The sequence below is a fragment of the Gambusia affinis genome, linkage group LG01, assembly GCF_019740435.1.
Source record: "Gambusia affinis linkage group LG01, SWU_Gaff_1.0, whole genome shotgun sequence".
In the NCBI taxonomy this organism is placed as follows: domain Eukaryota; kingdom Metazoa; phylum Chordata; class Actinopteri; order Cyprinodontiformes; family Poeciliidae; genus Gambusia; species Gambusia affinis.
The window spans coordinates 35,250,352-35,267,086 of NC_057868.1; the positions used below are offsets into that span (position 1 = coordinate 35,250,352).

At 37.4% G+C, this 16,735-nt stretch overlaps 2 protein-coding genes and 1 long non-coding RNA gene across 3 annotated transcripts in view; 1 reads left to right on the plus strand and 2 right to left on the minus strand.

The window, feature by feature from the left end:
- LOC122839683 overlaps window positions 1-6,212 on the minus strand; it is a 9,204-nt gene extending 2,992 nt beyond the window's left edge. Inside the window, exon 1 of the long non-coding RNA XR_006372088.1 lies at window positions 5,523-6,212. This is a non-coding gene — a long non-coding RNA (uncharacterized LOC122839683). The remainder of the gene's footprint in view (window positions 1-5,522) is intronic.
- On the plus strand, window positions 2,113-9,948 carry LOC122839648 (syntaphilin). The gene is made up of 4 exons (XM_044131445.1): window positions 2,113-2,229; window positions 2,557-2,688; window positions 2,775-2,924; window positions 3,319-9,948. Exons 1-4 carry the CDS (start codon window positions 2,186-2,188, stop codon window positions 4,517-4,519), a joined length of 1,527 nt encoding a protein of 508 aa, XP_043987380.1. The 5' UTR covers window positions 2,113-2,185; the 3' UTR covers window positions 4,520-9,948.
- Window positions 9,345-16,572, minus strand: fkbp1aa (FKBP prolyl isomerase 1Aa). The gene is made up of 5 exons (XM_044131488.1): window positions 16,414-16,572; window positions 16,261-16,308; window positions 15,754-15,866; window positions 12,510-12,685; window positions 9,345-10,429 (listed from the first exon to the last, which is right to left on the minus strand). Exons 1-4 carry the CDS (start codon window positions 16,448-16,450, stop codon window positions 12,554-12,556), a joined length of 330 nt encoding a protein of 109 aa, XP_043987423.1. The 5' UTR covers window positions 16,451-16,572; the 3' UTR covers window positions 9,345-10,429; window positions 12,510-12,553.
- Window positions 16,573-16,735: the final 163 nt, after the last annotated feature.

The following is a 16,735-nucleotide window of genomic DNA, read 5'->3' on the forward strand; positions in this document are numbered from 1 at the left end:
TGTAGTTTCATTGTTTTTAGTGATTTATGTTTTTGTATTTGACTAAATGTGTGTAAGGACAGATGACTTAAAGCTTTTTAGCTAATTTTACTGTATTAACAGAAATGTCAATTACTGTGCATTGTCCCTTATAATTAAACTACATTTCTTAGAATGTTACTAAATTCAATGCTTGTTGCACTTAACTGTTTCAGATCATTAAGAAAATCCAAAATAGACAAAGATAAAAACATAAAATGAATAAAAACATGTTTTCAAATGATGGTTTTATTTATTACGGGAGAAATCCAAACCACTTTGTCCCTGGAAAAAAGTAAACATCTCTTAAAGTTAATAACTTTTGTCTGACAGAAACGTTTCCAATAATGTTTAATGGAGGAATTTTCTGCCGAATCATTTTAATCCAGAACATTTGAGGGTTTCTGAGCCTGAAAGGACATTATTCCAGGCCAGGGGGATTTAAAGCTGAACTAGGTCACTGAAAAACCTTCAGTTTAATTTATTTATTGAGCCATCCAGAGGTGAACTGGCTTTGTGTCGTCATCCTGCTGGACAACCAAGGTGTTCTTGAGTTTAAGGTCAAAAAATGACAGATTTCCATTAATCCCAGAAAATCCTGTCGGTATGATGTTCTTTTTCTGAAAAGCAGAATGGAATAAAACAACAATACCACACATTCAGGCCAAAGAGAAATTCACAGTGTGACGTTAACCTGGAAATCAACTACACTGCAAAAACACTAAATCTTACCAAAATCTTTTTGTCAAATTACTACGGCAGAAACAAGAAAAGAGAAAATAACTTTCAGCAAAATATAGGAGCTTGTTCCAAGTCAATAATTTCTTAATATTAATGAAAAAGTACTAGTTCCACTTATAAGACATTTTCCCATGTTATAAGTGAAATAATCTGCCAGTGGAAGTAGAAATGAAAAGTTCTTTGTCTTAAGAGCAAGTGATGGGAATAATTGCGTACTACTTTAAAACAAAGATGCATTTCGATGCTCTGATAAAATTATAACAGAGTTGAAAAACTGCATTACCAGCCCAAAATACATTAAAATAGTCTTTCACACTTCCAAATTAATAATTAGGACAATGATATATTGTTTGCAACTTATATTGCTAATTTAATGCACGTGTCCATGAAAGTTTGTTTCAATTATTGAGAAAGGAGAAGGTTTATACAAGATTTTATTGTTCTTCCTGGTCTCTTTTTACTCGTAGAGTAAACTGTTTGCGAATTAATGATGAAATTTGTTAAATGAAGTTAAACTGTTTATTTAGGTCTGGACAATAACTCAATAACAATATTTATACCCATGATTAATATCAACAGATGATATATCTGGTGGAATATTCAGTACAGAGAAAATTCACTGAACTCTGATCCAGAACCGCACAGCATTCTGGGAAATGAAGGCAGAGGAAAGCTGCTCAAACTCCCAAAGCCAGATAAGTTAGTGGGACCAACTAACACACTCATTATTTGGTTACCTAGCAACGACCTGTGGAGTAACTGACGCAGCAGCAGTTTAAGGTTCCACCATTTTGCCTCATAGCTGCTTTAAAAAAAGCAACACTGTGGAGAGAAAGCTGTGGTTCAACAGGAAAGGTCACCACAGATATTTAAAACAAAAATATTCAATAACTGATACTGGATATGAAACACCCTTAATGTTTTCAGCCCTAATTTTATTACACAACTCAAATCCTAATCCAAGAAGTTAGCAGTAATGGTGATCCATCAGTTTCTTAGCAGGAACGATAGAAAGCAAGTAAATGTCTCTGCCATCCTCCAGTAGTCAGACTGCCGTGTTGTTCTTCTGTCAGTGTTCGTTGAATCATGTTTATTTTCAGCTCTGTCGCAGAAGGACAGCTCAGGCTGTGAACTCACTGGTCCTCTTTGTGTCCTCGCAGAAAGAAGGCTTTATTTCCTGCTAATATCTTTCATAAGGGGTCAGACTGTTGTCACTGGGTTACAGTGAATATTTACACAGAGCAGATCATTTAGGGCAGAATTCATCCTCTTTTGGGATTCATCTGGCTGGATTTGAGTCTGTTTCTGATTATGTAAGGTTCTTATTTTGCTGCCTGCTGCAGTCATTACAGACTGGCTGTGAGGGCTCCCAGCGTCCCCTGTTAGCAACGGCAGAGACGACCTCGGATTTGCTTTTTCACGCCAAATGTCTCTCACTCCGAGTCGGAAGTCGTCCTCCGTTCAGCGCAGGTAATTTTCAAAGTTTCACGTCTCACTCAGCCGTAACTTTAAAAGGAACACGTGCAAAATTTTAACTTGACATGTTTTCATACTTTCATTTGGGTTTCAACTGCTACTACAAACAACTCAAGCACTTGACAAAAAAGAAAAGAAAACACATAGCCATTTTTTGGTAATAAATTAATGTTTTCTATGTCAGGAAAATGAGCCATTTCAAAAACGTCCCGATTCTTAATGCTGGGTTCCAGTTATTTGTTCAGTTTGCAATTGCAGGCAATCCATGTAACATTGATTTCACCTTAAAAGCTTTGGAGTAAAGTCTATTTTCCCCTTAAGGCGCTCAGTTGGAATGAGTGGCGGCAGCAGGGGATGTTCCCATAGCGACATGTCCAGTACTTACACCTATCCCGGCCGGATGAGGGGTTCTGATGGTAACCCCACAGCCCGGACCAATCCCAGCACGCCCAGGTGGGGTTACTGTTCGGCCGCACGAGCAGAACAAAGGTTTCCGGTTGGTATGTTAATGGGGTGTTCACCTGTTTGTGTCGATTCAGGCGCCAGACAAAGCACACGGCCTGCATCAACAACCATGGTATCAAAGTCCCGACGCCGGAGCAGTACCTGACCCCGCTGCAGCAGAAGGAGGTCTGCATCAGACACCTGAGGGCCCGGCTGAGGGAGAACGTGGAGCGACTGCAGCACAGGTCCACCAGCCATCCAACCAACAAACCAACCAACCATCCATCCATCCAACCAAACACCCATTTGTTCATCTAACTAACCAACCAAACAGCCATCCAACCAACAAACCAACTACTAATCCATCCTTCTTTACTTCTATCAGTCCATTAATACATCTATCCATCCGTCTGTCCATCTACCATCCACCCATCTGTCCAACCAATTGCCCATCGATAATCCCACCCATACATCCGTCTACTAGTCCATCCAGACATACATCCATTAATCAAGCTATTTTTCCATTTTCTGAACACCATTCCATCCGTCTATTTACCGTCCACTTACTCATCCATCTGCACACCTACACTAATTAAACCATCCATCCACTGTAATAATCCTTCTGTTATTATTTTCCAGAGACTATGAAATAGAAGAGTTGAGGTCCCAGCTGAACAAGATGCAGGAAGACTGGATAAAAGAGGAGTGCCACCGCTTGGAAGCCCAGTTAGCTCTGAAGGAGGCCCGTAAGGAGATCCAGCACCTGCATGAAGTGGTGGAGTCGGTCAAATCCAACATCGGCGTCCATGATCAAGACCCTCACGATTATAAGCCATACTCAGGGCTGCAGGCAGTTCGGCCAGGAGGAAAGTCCAGGTCCTGTGGTTGTTCCCCCGCCAGCACCTTGACCCGCGGTTCCACCTTCACCCGCCGGAGCAGCGAGGCTCTGCAACTGGACCGCAATGCTCCAGAACAGAGCGGGGCACCTCGCTCCACGGGACAAACCCACTTGCTGCTAGAGGCGCCGCTCCTGTCCGAGCAACTGCCCCACCAAGCCCACCACCTTCGGCCCGGACCAGCCATCTCCCGCTCGGCCACCTGTGAGCATCTGTGCAGCGGCGGCGGCGTGCTGCCCATGTCCCACTCCTGCCACTCCCTCAGCAGCAGCTGCAGGTGCGGCGGACACACCTACCTCCCGCATCATCACCTGTTCCTTCATTTACCTCAAGAAGAGCCGCCGCTTTCAGCAGCAACACCAGCCGCCGTCCCGGTCCCGGTCCTGGAGAAGAAACCGGAGGTCCGTTCTCAGGGCTGCAGCCCCACCATGACCTGGCTGAGCGAGGAGAGCAGCGCCGAACAGCTGAGCGTCATTTCCATCGGGAAACCAGAGCTCACCCCTTCAGATCCACGGTCCATGTCAACATCTTTACCTCTGCTGTCTCCTCCAGATCTCCCTCCCACTGACAAACCCGAGAACGACAGAAAGGTGCTGGCAGGGCCCCACACCTGCCAGCCCAAGCCAGTAGAGCCACTTCCTGTTAGACAGGAAGCTACCGTACTGGAGTTTGACGAGGACGAAGCAGAGGGAAGTGAGGACAGGCGTCCCCCTGAGTTGTCGCACTGGAGCCGCTACTTCCTGGTAGACCTTCTGGCTCTGGCGATGCCGGTGGTTCCCACCATGGCGTGGTTGTGCCGGGGGGCGCCACAGGAAGTCCTGCCTGCCTACCACATCGGCTCCCTGCTGAGAGGCTGCTGTGCTGTGGCCCTCCACTCGCTTCGGCGGCAGGGCGCAGGCCGGGGCAGGCCGACCGCCGACACGAACGGGACAACTTCCGTCTGACTCTTCAAGCCCACTTTTAGATCAACGGGAATCTATTATGCCAAATCCACATTTTTATGCTTCCATTTGGGTCTCATCTGCTTCTAAGAACAACCAAAGCAATTAAAAAAATAACATCCAGATGTTTCACAATAAGGCTACGTTCATATTGCAGCCCGTAGTGACCCAGTACCGATTTTTTGTCAAATCGGATTTTTTTCACCGTGGTCGTTCACACTTACAAATAAATGCGACTTGTATTAAGGTGACCATATTTTCGGGGCGTGCTCCGGTGGCGTAGACGTTAGCGCGCCCCATGTTTGGAGACCTTCAGTCCTCGACGCGGCCGTCGCGGGTTCGATTCCCGGACCTGACGACATTTGCCGCATGTCTTCCCCTCTCTCCTTCCCCCTTTCCTGTCAGCCTACTATGAAAAAAGGGACACTAGAGCCCACAAAAGGGACCCCCTGGTGGGGGAAAAAAAAAAAAAAAAAAAAAAGGTGACCATATTTTCATTAGGGAAAACCAGGACACCTTGGAGGGGGAGTTGGGGAAATCTTTGCAGCAGGCCTAGGTAATCCTACAATAACATATCGCTTTGGCATGTTGTTGGCGTACTGACAGCCACGCTATCTATCTTCTGATTAAGAACAGGGCTGCCCGCACTGACGCGGCTCAGGGATTACGTCACACGCAGCGCTGTGCGCAGTGCCCTAGTGCCCGTAAATTTAATGGTCCAATTAAGGTAATTTAAAAAACAGGACATTTCCTCACTTTCTAAAAAAAAACCGGGACAGGACGTGAAATACAGACATGTCCCGGGAAATACGGACGTTTGGTCACCCTAACCTGTATGTGATCCCCAGAGTGAACTGCAAGCGACCAGAAAGTCTCTCACATGCGCAGTAGAGGCGCAATAACGGCACACATAGAGAGCGTGCTCGGTGTTTTGCCGACCACCATAAAGAAGAAGTGCTCAGTGTTCTGAAACAAACATGGATGCTAACGGTGGAGCATATCTTACGATTTTGAAGTTGTTGTCCCACCGGAATCAGCATATTAACAACTTAATCCTCATTATCGTCCACCATGGTTGTTGTTTTTCTTCCCGCTTGAGCATATCAGGACACAGAATAGTGACGTTGGTCGGTTATCAATGACGTTCAAATCGGTTGGATGAGACCTGGAGGTTAAGGTGACATAAAAAAAAAATCTGTTCAGGCTGCCATGAAAATATTAGATACAGGTAGCATTACATCAAAAAAATAAAAATAAAAATCGAAATTGGGTCACTCCAGGCTGCAGTGTGAATGCAGCCGAAATTAACACTTTTAGAGTTTAGAAAACCGTTTCAAAAACCTGCCATTGCTTAGCAACTCCAGCCCGTTACCTAGCAACCCAGTCAAAGGTTCAGCACATGGCTACTGACTTACCAGGAAAGATGTTTGTATAACGTCTGTTGGCAGCCATTTTCAAGTGCGAGTCTAAACGTTGAGTTGGGGGCGTGGCCAGCAGCAGCTTGTTTGGATTTAAAGTGACAGGAGCCCCTAAAGCTGAATAATTATGTGCAAAAATGTAATGAACATTTTTTTTGTATTGTTCGTAGATATATCCTAACATGTTCAAGGAAGCTTAATGGGTCACCTTTAACACCACCAGTCTAACCATCTGCAGATCAACTCTGACTTTTAAATCCCAGTTCCATGTTGGATTCCTCCTCAGCTGGTTAGTGACTTAGAAAAATAAGAATTAGCTTTAGCAATATTGGAGTATTATTGAAATAGTTTAATCAGTTTTTCAGTTCAAAAAGGGAATCTCATCATACAATTACATTTTTAGTTTTGTTTTTTTCAGATAATGTTTATTATTTTACGGCTTACAGCAAATGAAAACCCAAAATTCAGTTTCTCAATATTACATTCGGGATTTATGTTTTGACCCACCAGAGGTCTGCACCATTAACAAACAAAAACCCATTTTGCCCTCAGTCCAGCAAATAAAGCCTTTGAGCTTTAAATGTTAACCTTTTGAAAAAAAGACAACTTCAATTTTTTATAAATACTTATAATAGGAGACTTAAACGTTTTAAAGAAGCACAATTTCACTTCTAGTTGTAGATTTTAAAACAAATTAAAATGTGAAAATCTATGCAAAAAGATGTAAAGAATATAAACAACTGCTTTTAGTGTCATTCTGTTGTGCAAGTTCAATACAATTATTCTATAGAAAATTTGGAAAAAAATACTAAAACATGCATTTGTTAGTATATTTGATCATTTTTAGCTAAAGTCTTAAAGAGCCACTTGTATCTCCGCAGAGAATCATTAACACTGTTCACAGTGAGGAAAAGTCACAAAGATTAATTGCAAAAGGAGCCGTTCAGAGTTTTGTATCCATGCGTATTAGAAAGTTCAGTGGAAGAAAAACATGAACAAGTATAATCTTAAATCTAGCTTGGAAAGTTTTTTTTGCATGTTTTGGTCAGATTTCATTATATTTGTTTGACATTTAGTTAATTCTTCATTCTGTTGATTACTTTATTTATGGAGATGCTGATTCCAGTTTCCAGCAGGATTTTGTACCTGTCCACTCTGCTAAAGGTAAAAAAAACATTCTCTATTAGTTTTATCTAATATTCAAAATTTTATGAGAAACTGAATCTTAGATTTCCATTTTCTCTGAGTCATAGTCATCAAAACAACCAATATATTCCTAAAATATATGATTCTGTTTAAGTGAGTTTTAAACGGATCGTTATCAACTTTTCAAGGATATTCTGATTTATAGAGAGCTGTAAGTGATCATCTCCTTTAACAGTCTGCATGTAAAGCACAGATTGTTTCCCACCCTGCATTGGTTTTGGTGACCAACCTTCAGGGCAAAGATGTACAGTTTATACAATTAAAAATAATCACAAGTTAAATACTTCTCTTTTTGTATCGAGAAGATTTTAAAATAGCTTTAAGGAAATGTTATCAGTGTTTGAGTGCAACAAAAAGCAAGAATTCATCTTAGTTTTATAAAGTTAAATCTAATGTTTTAAAGTATTTATACACTTGTTTGCTGCAGGGTTCTTGCTATATATGCTTGCTATATATGGTGTATGAAGGCCATTGTAGAAAAAAAAAGGAGTAAATTTCCATCTAAAATATCAGAAATTCTGAGTTTAATAGTAATTTTCTAGAAAAAAGCTTCAAAATTAAAATAAAAAAAAGGGTATTTCTGAATTTCATGGTCAAAAATCAAAAAATTTTGTGTTTTCATTATCTGTAAGCCATAATCATCAAAATTACAATGAAAAAGGCTTAAATATTTCACTGTGTAATGAATCTATATGTTCCACTTTCTGAAATGAGTCAAAAAGGATTAAACTTTTTCACAATATTCTAATATTTTGCCATGAACCTTTATAAAGGTTTAACACTGTCTTCAATGTGCAATAATTCAGTCCAGGTTTGACATTACGCTTCTCTCAACAGCTATAAAATCCTTCAAAATGCTCTTTTTGTCTTTCAAAGTGTAGAATAAAGTATTTTATGAACCTTAAACTGTGCTATAAAGAATTTGTTTTCTAGAAATGAAGAATAAAACGGAGTCTGGAGTTTTAAAATGATGAAACAGCGACTTACCAAGTGCGAAAAGATAGGGGGCGCACTTTCCCCGAGAGCCAGGATATAAAGCCACAACGAACAGGTAACGTTTTGTTTCCTGAAGTTGCCTGCAGTTTCAACGTTTAGAGTTTTGAGTTCCTGAAACTGAAATCAAACTTTTGTCAAACTAATAAACTAATCATTTATTACATCTAGTAAAAGTATATTTAAGAGATTCGACCAAACACACAATAACTTCACAGAAAGTTTCTTCACATGAAGAAAATGCTACATTTTCTGAATATTGTAACCAATATTTTCCATGATTACCATGTCATCACCCACTTAATACACCGGTCATACGGCACCATAAAGTTAGCTCAATATGTTGTTAAACTGAAAAAAAGTTTTGAAACTAATTTGAAGAAAAAAATTACAACTGGAAAAATAATTGGAACCCTGAAAAAAAAAAAAAAAAAGTTTTGAAACTGTAGAGTTTTGAAAATTAAAAGAAAATAACTCCTTTCTAGATTTGTTTTCCCCCTCCATTTCAGTTTTTTCCTTTTAGCTTTCTGGCCCCAATTTAGTTCCATACAGATTCTATCCAACAGACCTAACACATATTTACCATGTAGTTACTTTAAATATTCTGTTATGCAAATAAATATAGAGCCACATAATGCATTGCAATTGTTATAGCAAATTCTGTAGTAATAATTGAGATTTTATATGTGCAGCTCTAATTAGGAAAATACATTTTTCTGCTTTAAGATTTAAAACTGGATCTATCAAATCCTGTATGACGTGTCGACACCATTTCATCCTTTTAAGAGCAAAGTAGCCTAATAAACTGGACTTAATAAAATTACCCAAATCTTTTTTTTAAAAGAGAGAAGAAACCACAAGTGTTCATTAAAAAAAATAAAAAATTTGATTAATGCAAGAAAATATTGCTCCTTAAGAGTGAAATACTTCAGAGTTAAAATCTTTAAAAAGTCATTTAGATATTATAAATCTCACATAAGAGCTGTCCTTTTTTATGCAATTATTCAATGCTATGTATATTTGTAATTAAGATATGCAGAAGATAAATATTTTATCTTTACTGGTTTCTATATTTTTTCATTATCACAAAGAAGGAAATGTTGAAAATTGCTTCTGTTCCTACAAGAAATCGAAGCAACAAAAACTTTAAGGTGAGATTTAGTAGCAGCATGAAAGTTTCAGTGTTCAGAAAAGTGCAATCCATGAGACGGTTTGAGCAGTCTGAGAACATTTTATTGCAAAATATGGTTTGTTTATGGTTCACTTAATATTGCAGTTGTCCAACTTTTGTATCCAAAGCAAAAAAAAATTCAATATTCACAAATGTGCTTCAACACTGCTGCCCATAAGGTTGGAATACATTATTATTATTTTTTTTAATCGGTTTTCATGTAAATGTGAGATTTATGATTATTTTTCAAAATGTTGTTGATCAAACTCTTAGAAATGCACCAGAGTGATGATAAAAAGTAAATTGTCTAAAAACTAAAATGTTTCCGTCTTTATGGGCATCGGCGTGTATTTGAGATTTAAAATGGCACATTAATCACCTTGTTTCCTTTTGGTAAATAAGAAGCTTGTTTCCTTTATTTCATGTTTGTTTTTACTGTGCTGTAACACCATTAAATAACATTTTATAAATGAGGAAAAGCAAAGCATTGTGATAAAACTGTGCACAAGAAAGCATTCCTTTGGGTAAAATGACTCCTTAAGATCCTCGGAAAAAGCAACAGAAGCAGGCCTAACCTTGTTTGTTTTTTTAATTGTAAACATTACACAAATTCAGTCACTTTGAAAATTATGCAAAAAAAATAATAAAATCACATCTGCTAAGACCTGCAGGTTATTAATGGAAACAATCCGACTTCTTTTTATCGTTTTATTTTTTCTATTAAACCCACATTGGAAACGTTCTGTACTAATTTTTCCCCACTAGTTATGATTCTTAAAACCTTATTATATTCACGTCTGTTCATCACCGGCTATCCAAACAACGCAAGAACCACAGGAATGATGACACTTACCTGAAACATGGTCCTGATGGCAAATATAGCCAAAAATGTCAAAATTAAGCCAAAGATTAAACAAAACGTTTAAATATATACCAGTAACAGAGTAAAAATACATGGGATGGGCTGACCTATGACTTAAAGTCTAACTTAGACAGTAAAAATGAATAAAGTTTTAAAGCAAGTGAGATTATTCTGCATGAAGCTGAAATGGCGATTGACAAGTGATGTAGGTCCTATGCAGGAATCATCGTTATTCCCTCCATGTTCCCAGGACAGGAGTCAACCTGCGGCAGGAAAAACACGACACGGTTCAGGAGGAGAGACACCAAAGCTCAATAAGACATCATCTCAAACTGAGGGGAATAAAAAGTTAAATCTGATCCAAATTAGAATTTCACAGTAGAACCACCAGAGGGAGTAAATCTGGGCTCCATTCAGAGAAGCATCAACTTTCGTTTAAAAACAACATGCATTTATCACTGATACTGTCCTGCCTGAGATGCCAATGTGTTGCGTCTTTATTAATTTAATTTAAAACACAAAAACTACAACATCTTGACAAGTATTTTTGCTCTAATTTCTAGTGCTAAACTCTTACTAAACTTGAAATAAGACAAAACTAACTCACAAGTAACATTTTAGCAAGAAATAGAGTTTTCTAAAGAAAATTATTCCTTAATACAGATGAAAAAATATCATGTCCACAAGCAGTTTATTTAACTTGTAGCAAGACATTTTTTACATGTTAAAAATTAATTCATCTGCCAGTACAACTAGTACTTTTTCACCAATGTTAAGGAATTATTTACTTAAAACAAGCTTCTATATCTTACTGAAGAGCCACTTTTAAGTTTATTTGTGTTATTTAAAGTAAACTAGGATATTTACACTAGAAACTCAACTATAAATACTTGGTAAAATTTGTAATTTTGCAATGTTACATTCACATTGGTATTTTTCTTTCTTTATTCTTTTTGCATGTTGTAATAAAAAAATATACTATTTAAAGAGAATAAAGGTAAAAACAGTTTAACAGCATTTTGCAAGACTGTTTTGGGAAAAAAATAATAATAAAATAAAGTAGATGTATGTTCCCTTATACAATAATGAAGCGTAATAAATTTGCGTTTCCCATAAATACATGGTACAGTCTACTTACTCATAAAAAATGTAATTATTATTTAAAAAAAAAAAGGTTTTTATTGATTTATCTTTTTTGTGCGTGATGAGTCACATTGACGGCCGCTACTAGCTAACAGCTAACAATAGTTATCACTTAACTAAATTATGACAATTATATCACTGTCTAGGAAAATAGGTGATCTCATAACAAGTAATATTTTAATTAGTGTGAATAAATGTGTTACATTTTGTTGTTGTACAGTTTAAAAATAATCTGGAAGCATTTCTTCAGTGCATGTGCTAATGAACCAAAAGTACAGATGATGCTTTCGGAACATATCGGTAGTTACAGTTCCCAATGATGTCACATAGCAACCACCCTCTGCCTTAGCAACAAGAATTCTGATTCTGATTTTCGTTGCATTCAAAGTCTGCATTTTTAATATTTTCTTTAGAACAGTTGAGAATACGGTCGGGTGATGTGACTTAAAAATAAAATTTCACTTTTTTTTCATATCAGATCCAGTTTTCCTACATTTTTTTTCTCCTCGATTTCTTACAAATTACAGGAAATATTTTCAAAAAGCGGCTTTAATTTGTTTTGCGAGTTGTATGATAGAGTATTAGGGTTTGGCTACAGGATTTTTTTTTTGTGAAAATGGTATGGTCGTAATTTTAGCAAAAAAAAAAAAAGGTTTTAAACTTAAGAGAAAAAGTCGTTTAAACAGGAAAAAGCTTGAAGCTTGGAGTTAATGGGACCCGACATGAACAGTTCAGTTTACTTATAATAATTTGATGCGGATATGATAAAAAGTATTTTAATAAGTATGAAGTCCAAAGTATAAATTTGGAAGGTGATCAACTTGTTCAATTAATGCATTTTTTTTGTTTTATAAATATTATGACTTTATTCTCATGATTTAAAAAATGTTGCCTGTCCCCTGATACTCAGTTGTAGATTTGACCTGAATTCAAAGTCAAATAGACAGAAACTGTACAGCAAGCTTGTCAAACAAGATGGCCGCCATGTGCGTACTTCGGAAACACACGGTACGCTTTGGTGAAAAATATTCTGATTTTCCAAAGTTGAGAATAAGTTGAATTAGAATTTTGTGAATGGAACATATGCAAAATTAATTTTTTTAAAGATCTACACACCTGCAGGTCGGTTAAAGCTACAAACTGGATGCATCGCTGTAATCTAAATATCATGTCTGAAATAATGAGTTATTTCCAACTCACCCTAAACATCTGAGTGGAAATAAACAAAGCTGAGTGCACAAGTTTCAAGCTTCCAGCCCAAGCAGCTCCACGTCGAAGGTGAGAGTGGCATTTGGTGGAATGACCCCTGGATGACCTTTGCTGCCATAGGCAAAGTCTGGCGAGCAGATAAGCTTCGCCCGCTGGCCTACGCTCATCTGTGGACAAAATGGACCCAGATTTAAAAACTTCATGCCGAGTCAAAAACAGACCAATATATACATCTGGACCAAACAGTTAATTATGATGCAGCCATTTCCCCAGAAAGCCGGAACAATGGCCGAAATGTAAACAAGTTACTGAATAAAACGCTGCAGTTTTGAAACCAAAAATAGATTTTAGGTTTTCTGTCTTATTTGTGGTATTTATTTTTTCACAATCATGTATAAAACTGTGTAAAAGTAAAGGTTAGGAACGACTGCTATTCATAAATGCAATTTCTTTCTGATGAACAATTAATTGTAATAATTGAGTAATGAAATAATTGTAAACTAATTTCAAAACTGATAGTTAACTGGAGTATAAACTCTAAAAAGGAAAATTGCTGGAATTACACCACACTTAAGTTAAAACTGTACAAAAAATACACAATTTTACATTTAAGAATAATAAAAAAACAAACCTTTATCTGTAAATATGCTCAACCCAAAACTCCAACCGGCAAAGTTGTAAAAAATAAAAGCATCTTTTGCCATCTAATTATTAATCAGTTAATCCAAAACATATTCAACAATCAGTGCAGCAGAAAAGGCCGAGCTTTTCACATGTTGATTTTTTGCATCCTTTGCAAAAAGTTATCAACCGTTCACTAAGAGAACTCTGTTATTGCATTTTTAGGCAATTAAATAGCTATTTTCTTACTGTATAAAGGAATTTATTTATTCAATTGCATATTAATATATTTCTAATCTTTAAAAAAGGCTTAAATGAACATTCTGGATCTTGTAACAGTTAATCGTCAGAATAATCGATAATTAAATCATTGTTAATTGGATCTCTGCAATCTTTCCTCACATTTTCTTCTTCTTTCACTTAAATGTGAACATTCAATGCTTTTAATTTCTGAAACAGATGAAAGTTTCTATGGGCACATTGTTTAAATCTCAGCCTTTCATTCGCGTTGCTCTGCTCTCTACTTCCCACTGCACAGCATTGACTCATCGAAAGTCGCAGGAGCAAAATGTTCCTGCGTCTCCACGCAGACTGAAGAGGAAAAGCTAATTTCTCCGTTTGGTGCTAAAAACTCCTGACAGTTACACACAATTTTTAATCACACAGATCTCAAACTCAAGACCCGGGCACCGAATCTGGCCCACCATCGCTTTTAATGTGGCCCATAAACACCAGAGGGACACGCAAATAGAACCTTAAAGATACCAGTTCTGTGATTTAATATTATTTTGTAAAAATCAAAACTATTTTTTCCTGTCCCTCCACTTTTTTGTGATTCCATGATTGTGGAAATTCATGCAAGTTCGTTGCAAATTTTCTGCAAGAATTTTCAAAAACATTGAACATCGTCAGATTGTAGTTTATGATAGAGGTGAAGAACGACAACAAGTCAAAGTTACAGAGTAAATATTGCAGAATTTCTTGCAAATACTTCTAAATTAGCTCCACAAAAATCAATAATTTTGATTGCAAAAAAAAAAAAAAAAAAAATTAAAAAAAAAAATAAATAATAATAAAAATTAAAAAAAAAATCACACAAAACCAAAATCCTGGAGGGAGTGATCAATGTGAAATGTTCAATATTATTTGACCATAAGTATTTTTCGAATTCAGACACATTTATTAATATTTTAAAAGTTTATTAATGGGTTTTATCAAAACATTCTGACCCAACAGGCCCTTTGAGAACATTCATAATCTTGACATTAATCAAAATGAGTTTGAAATTATGATTAATATCGTTAGAATCTTTAATAATAATAAATCTGATCCAGAACCGCACAGCATGCTGGGGAATGTAGGCAGATGACGCAAGAGTACACAGCTACGGAATATGGATGAAATATCATTTCATTCCCGTCATATCTTAAACCAGGGTGTTTTATGTTTATTTCCATAGACACATTTAATTATTTTCAGATAATCAAGATGAACTACAAGTGGAAAATAGCACACTCACACCTAAAGACAATTTAGAGAGTCAAATTATCTTACTAGTCATGTTTTTGGCTGTGGGAGGAAACTCAGAAAACCCACACATGCAGAGGAAAAACATTAAATGAACATCTTGTGACAGAGCATTCTAGCTACCAACTAAAATTAATGTTAATAAAAATGTGTAAACTCCATGTTTTGTTTAATGCAATAATTTTATATTCACGGTTTTGTACTTTACAGTGGCCTACAGGCTCAAACGGCAAAACGCGGTACAAAAACCAATTACAAAACACACACAAAGAAATATAATTAAATGCAACAGAAAACAGCTGTTAATGAAGAGGAAATGCTACAAATGGCAAAACGACAGCAAGCCTGGAAACTCGCTCCACAAAAACACAGGTGCTCCAGACCAATAGGGGAGTCTGAAGTAAATATATTACCATCATAAATAAATACATAAAAATGCTACTACAATATAATTTTGTAAAAGTGTTTTTTTTTTTACTTATTCTTTATTAGAAAAGCCATGCATAGTGTACAAAACAAATGAAGGCGGTACATTTGACAATATTAGTGTCTTCAGAAGCAAGTAAATTTTGTAACTAAGAGAAAAAAAAACATTTAAAAAAATTAAAAACAGCAAACTTAAGAATCTGTCTGCCTGTTTGAAAAAGACAAAAAAAAACATTTCTTCTAGGTATCCTGTTAAATAAAGTCATCCCGTCTTTACTGATTGTCTGGTTACATATGATTTGGTGATCGACTCCCCCTGGTGGCCTGGAAGACTTGCGTTATGTACCGTTATACACATTTCCTATTCAGGGCATTTATTATTTTGCCTCCATTTACGTGTTGCTGTATTTTTCGTTAGCAGCGTGTTTCTGTTAGTCTCAATCATGTGCAACGCATTTCGCCGATTGTACCTGTCGGCCACCGTACGGTTTATAAACTTTTTGACACAAGAAATATGACGGATTATGACCTCTAATCAAACCAAAACAACTGTGAACAAGCCTCTTGTTGTAATTAAAGTAAACAAACCGACTAAACGTCCTCAAAGTATACAGATTATGATCATCACACCTTTTGTCAGCTGTTCTGGAGGGTTTCTCACCTGAGCTACTCCCTCTTCCCATCCTCGGATAACCTCCTGATGTCCAATCTTGAACTTAAAAGGCTTCCCTCTGGACCTCGAGGAGTCGAAAACTTTCCCATCGTCCAGGGTTCCTGGATAGAAACAGACCCGGTGACCAGTTTGTAGTTTTTATTCAGCCTCAGCCGTCAAGAAGTCCCTGTTAGCTAGCGTTAGCTGGCTAACCTCGAAGCTTGCACCCCTTTAGCCAACGGTTCAATTAAATAACCCTCCAAGACAAAGCACCTCCTTCTCCATCTGATGGAGGGTTAGAGAATAAAAACGTCTTTTAACCCAAACGTAGTTTATTTTAGCTGCAGGAAATATGTTAGCTTCCATGCTAACTGAGATAGCCAGCGGCTAGGTCCAAGAACGTTTCGACTTGTTCGGACCTTTTTACGAACTTTGAGACCCTTAAGGACTTAATTAATACACGAAGTTAACCTAAAACACGCTGCGTGTAAATCTGTGAGCGTTTTTCCAACTCACCGACATAGTGCACCACGACGCGCTGTCCCTTCTTCGGGAATGTCTGTCCTAAAAATAAAAAACAATAAATAAAGGTGGGGAAGGTGAGCTTCCCTTCTGAACTGTACAGCCCAAATGAATGAAACAACGAACTAAACCCAGTATTATCCTCACCGTCTCCAGGAGTTATCGTCTCAATTTCTACCCCCATTTTCGCGTTACTGTATCCTTTCTGTCGACCACCGCTGAAGACTGGGAGCGGAAGGAGGAGGCGTTGCGGGGTGGGAACGGATAGGAGGGGAATGCACCAAGTGCTGATGATAGCTGGACTATCAATATACCTACAGGGCCGATCCAAGCCTTTTTGAGGCCGGAAGCAGATTTTAAATTTGGGGGTCCCCCCCTACTAATGTGCTTTATCATTCCTAAGTTACTCTATGTGTGTAACGTACCAAATATCATAAGCATAATTTCAAATTAGCTTACATCAGAACAT

Bases quoted from the DNA above. Each gene is read 5' to 3' on its own strand.
- LOC122839648 (XM_044131445.1), top strand. From the start codon at position 2,186: ATGTCTCTCACTCCGAGTCGGAAGTCGTCCTCCGTTCAGCGCAG. The intron at 2,230-2,556 runs GTAATTTTCAAA...TTTCCCCTTAAG, and splicing joins TCGTCCTCCGTTCAGCGCAG to GCGCTCAGTTGGAATGAGTG. The intron at 2,925-3,318 runs GTCCACCAGCCA...ATTATTTTCCAG, and splicing joins GTGGAGCGACTGCAGCACAG to AGACTATGAAATAGAAGAGT.
- fkbp1aa (XM_044131488.1), bottom strand. From the start codon at position 16,450: ATGGGGGTAGAAATTGAGACGATAACTCCTGGAGACG. The intron at 16,309-16,413 runs GTGAGGATAATA...TTTTATTTTTAG, and splicing joins GACGATAACTCCTGGAGACG to GACAGACATTCCCGAAGAAG. The intron at 12,686-15,753 runs GTGAGAAACCCT...TTTTGTCCACAG, and splicing joins GGGAAGAGGGAGTAGCTCAG to ATGAGCGTAGGCCAGCGGGC.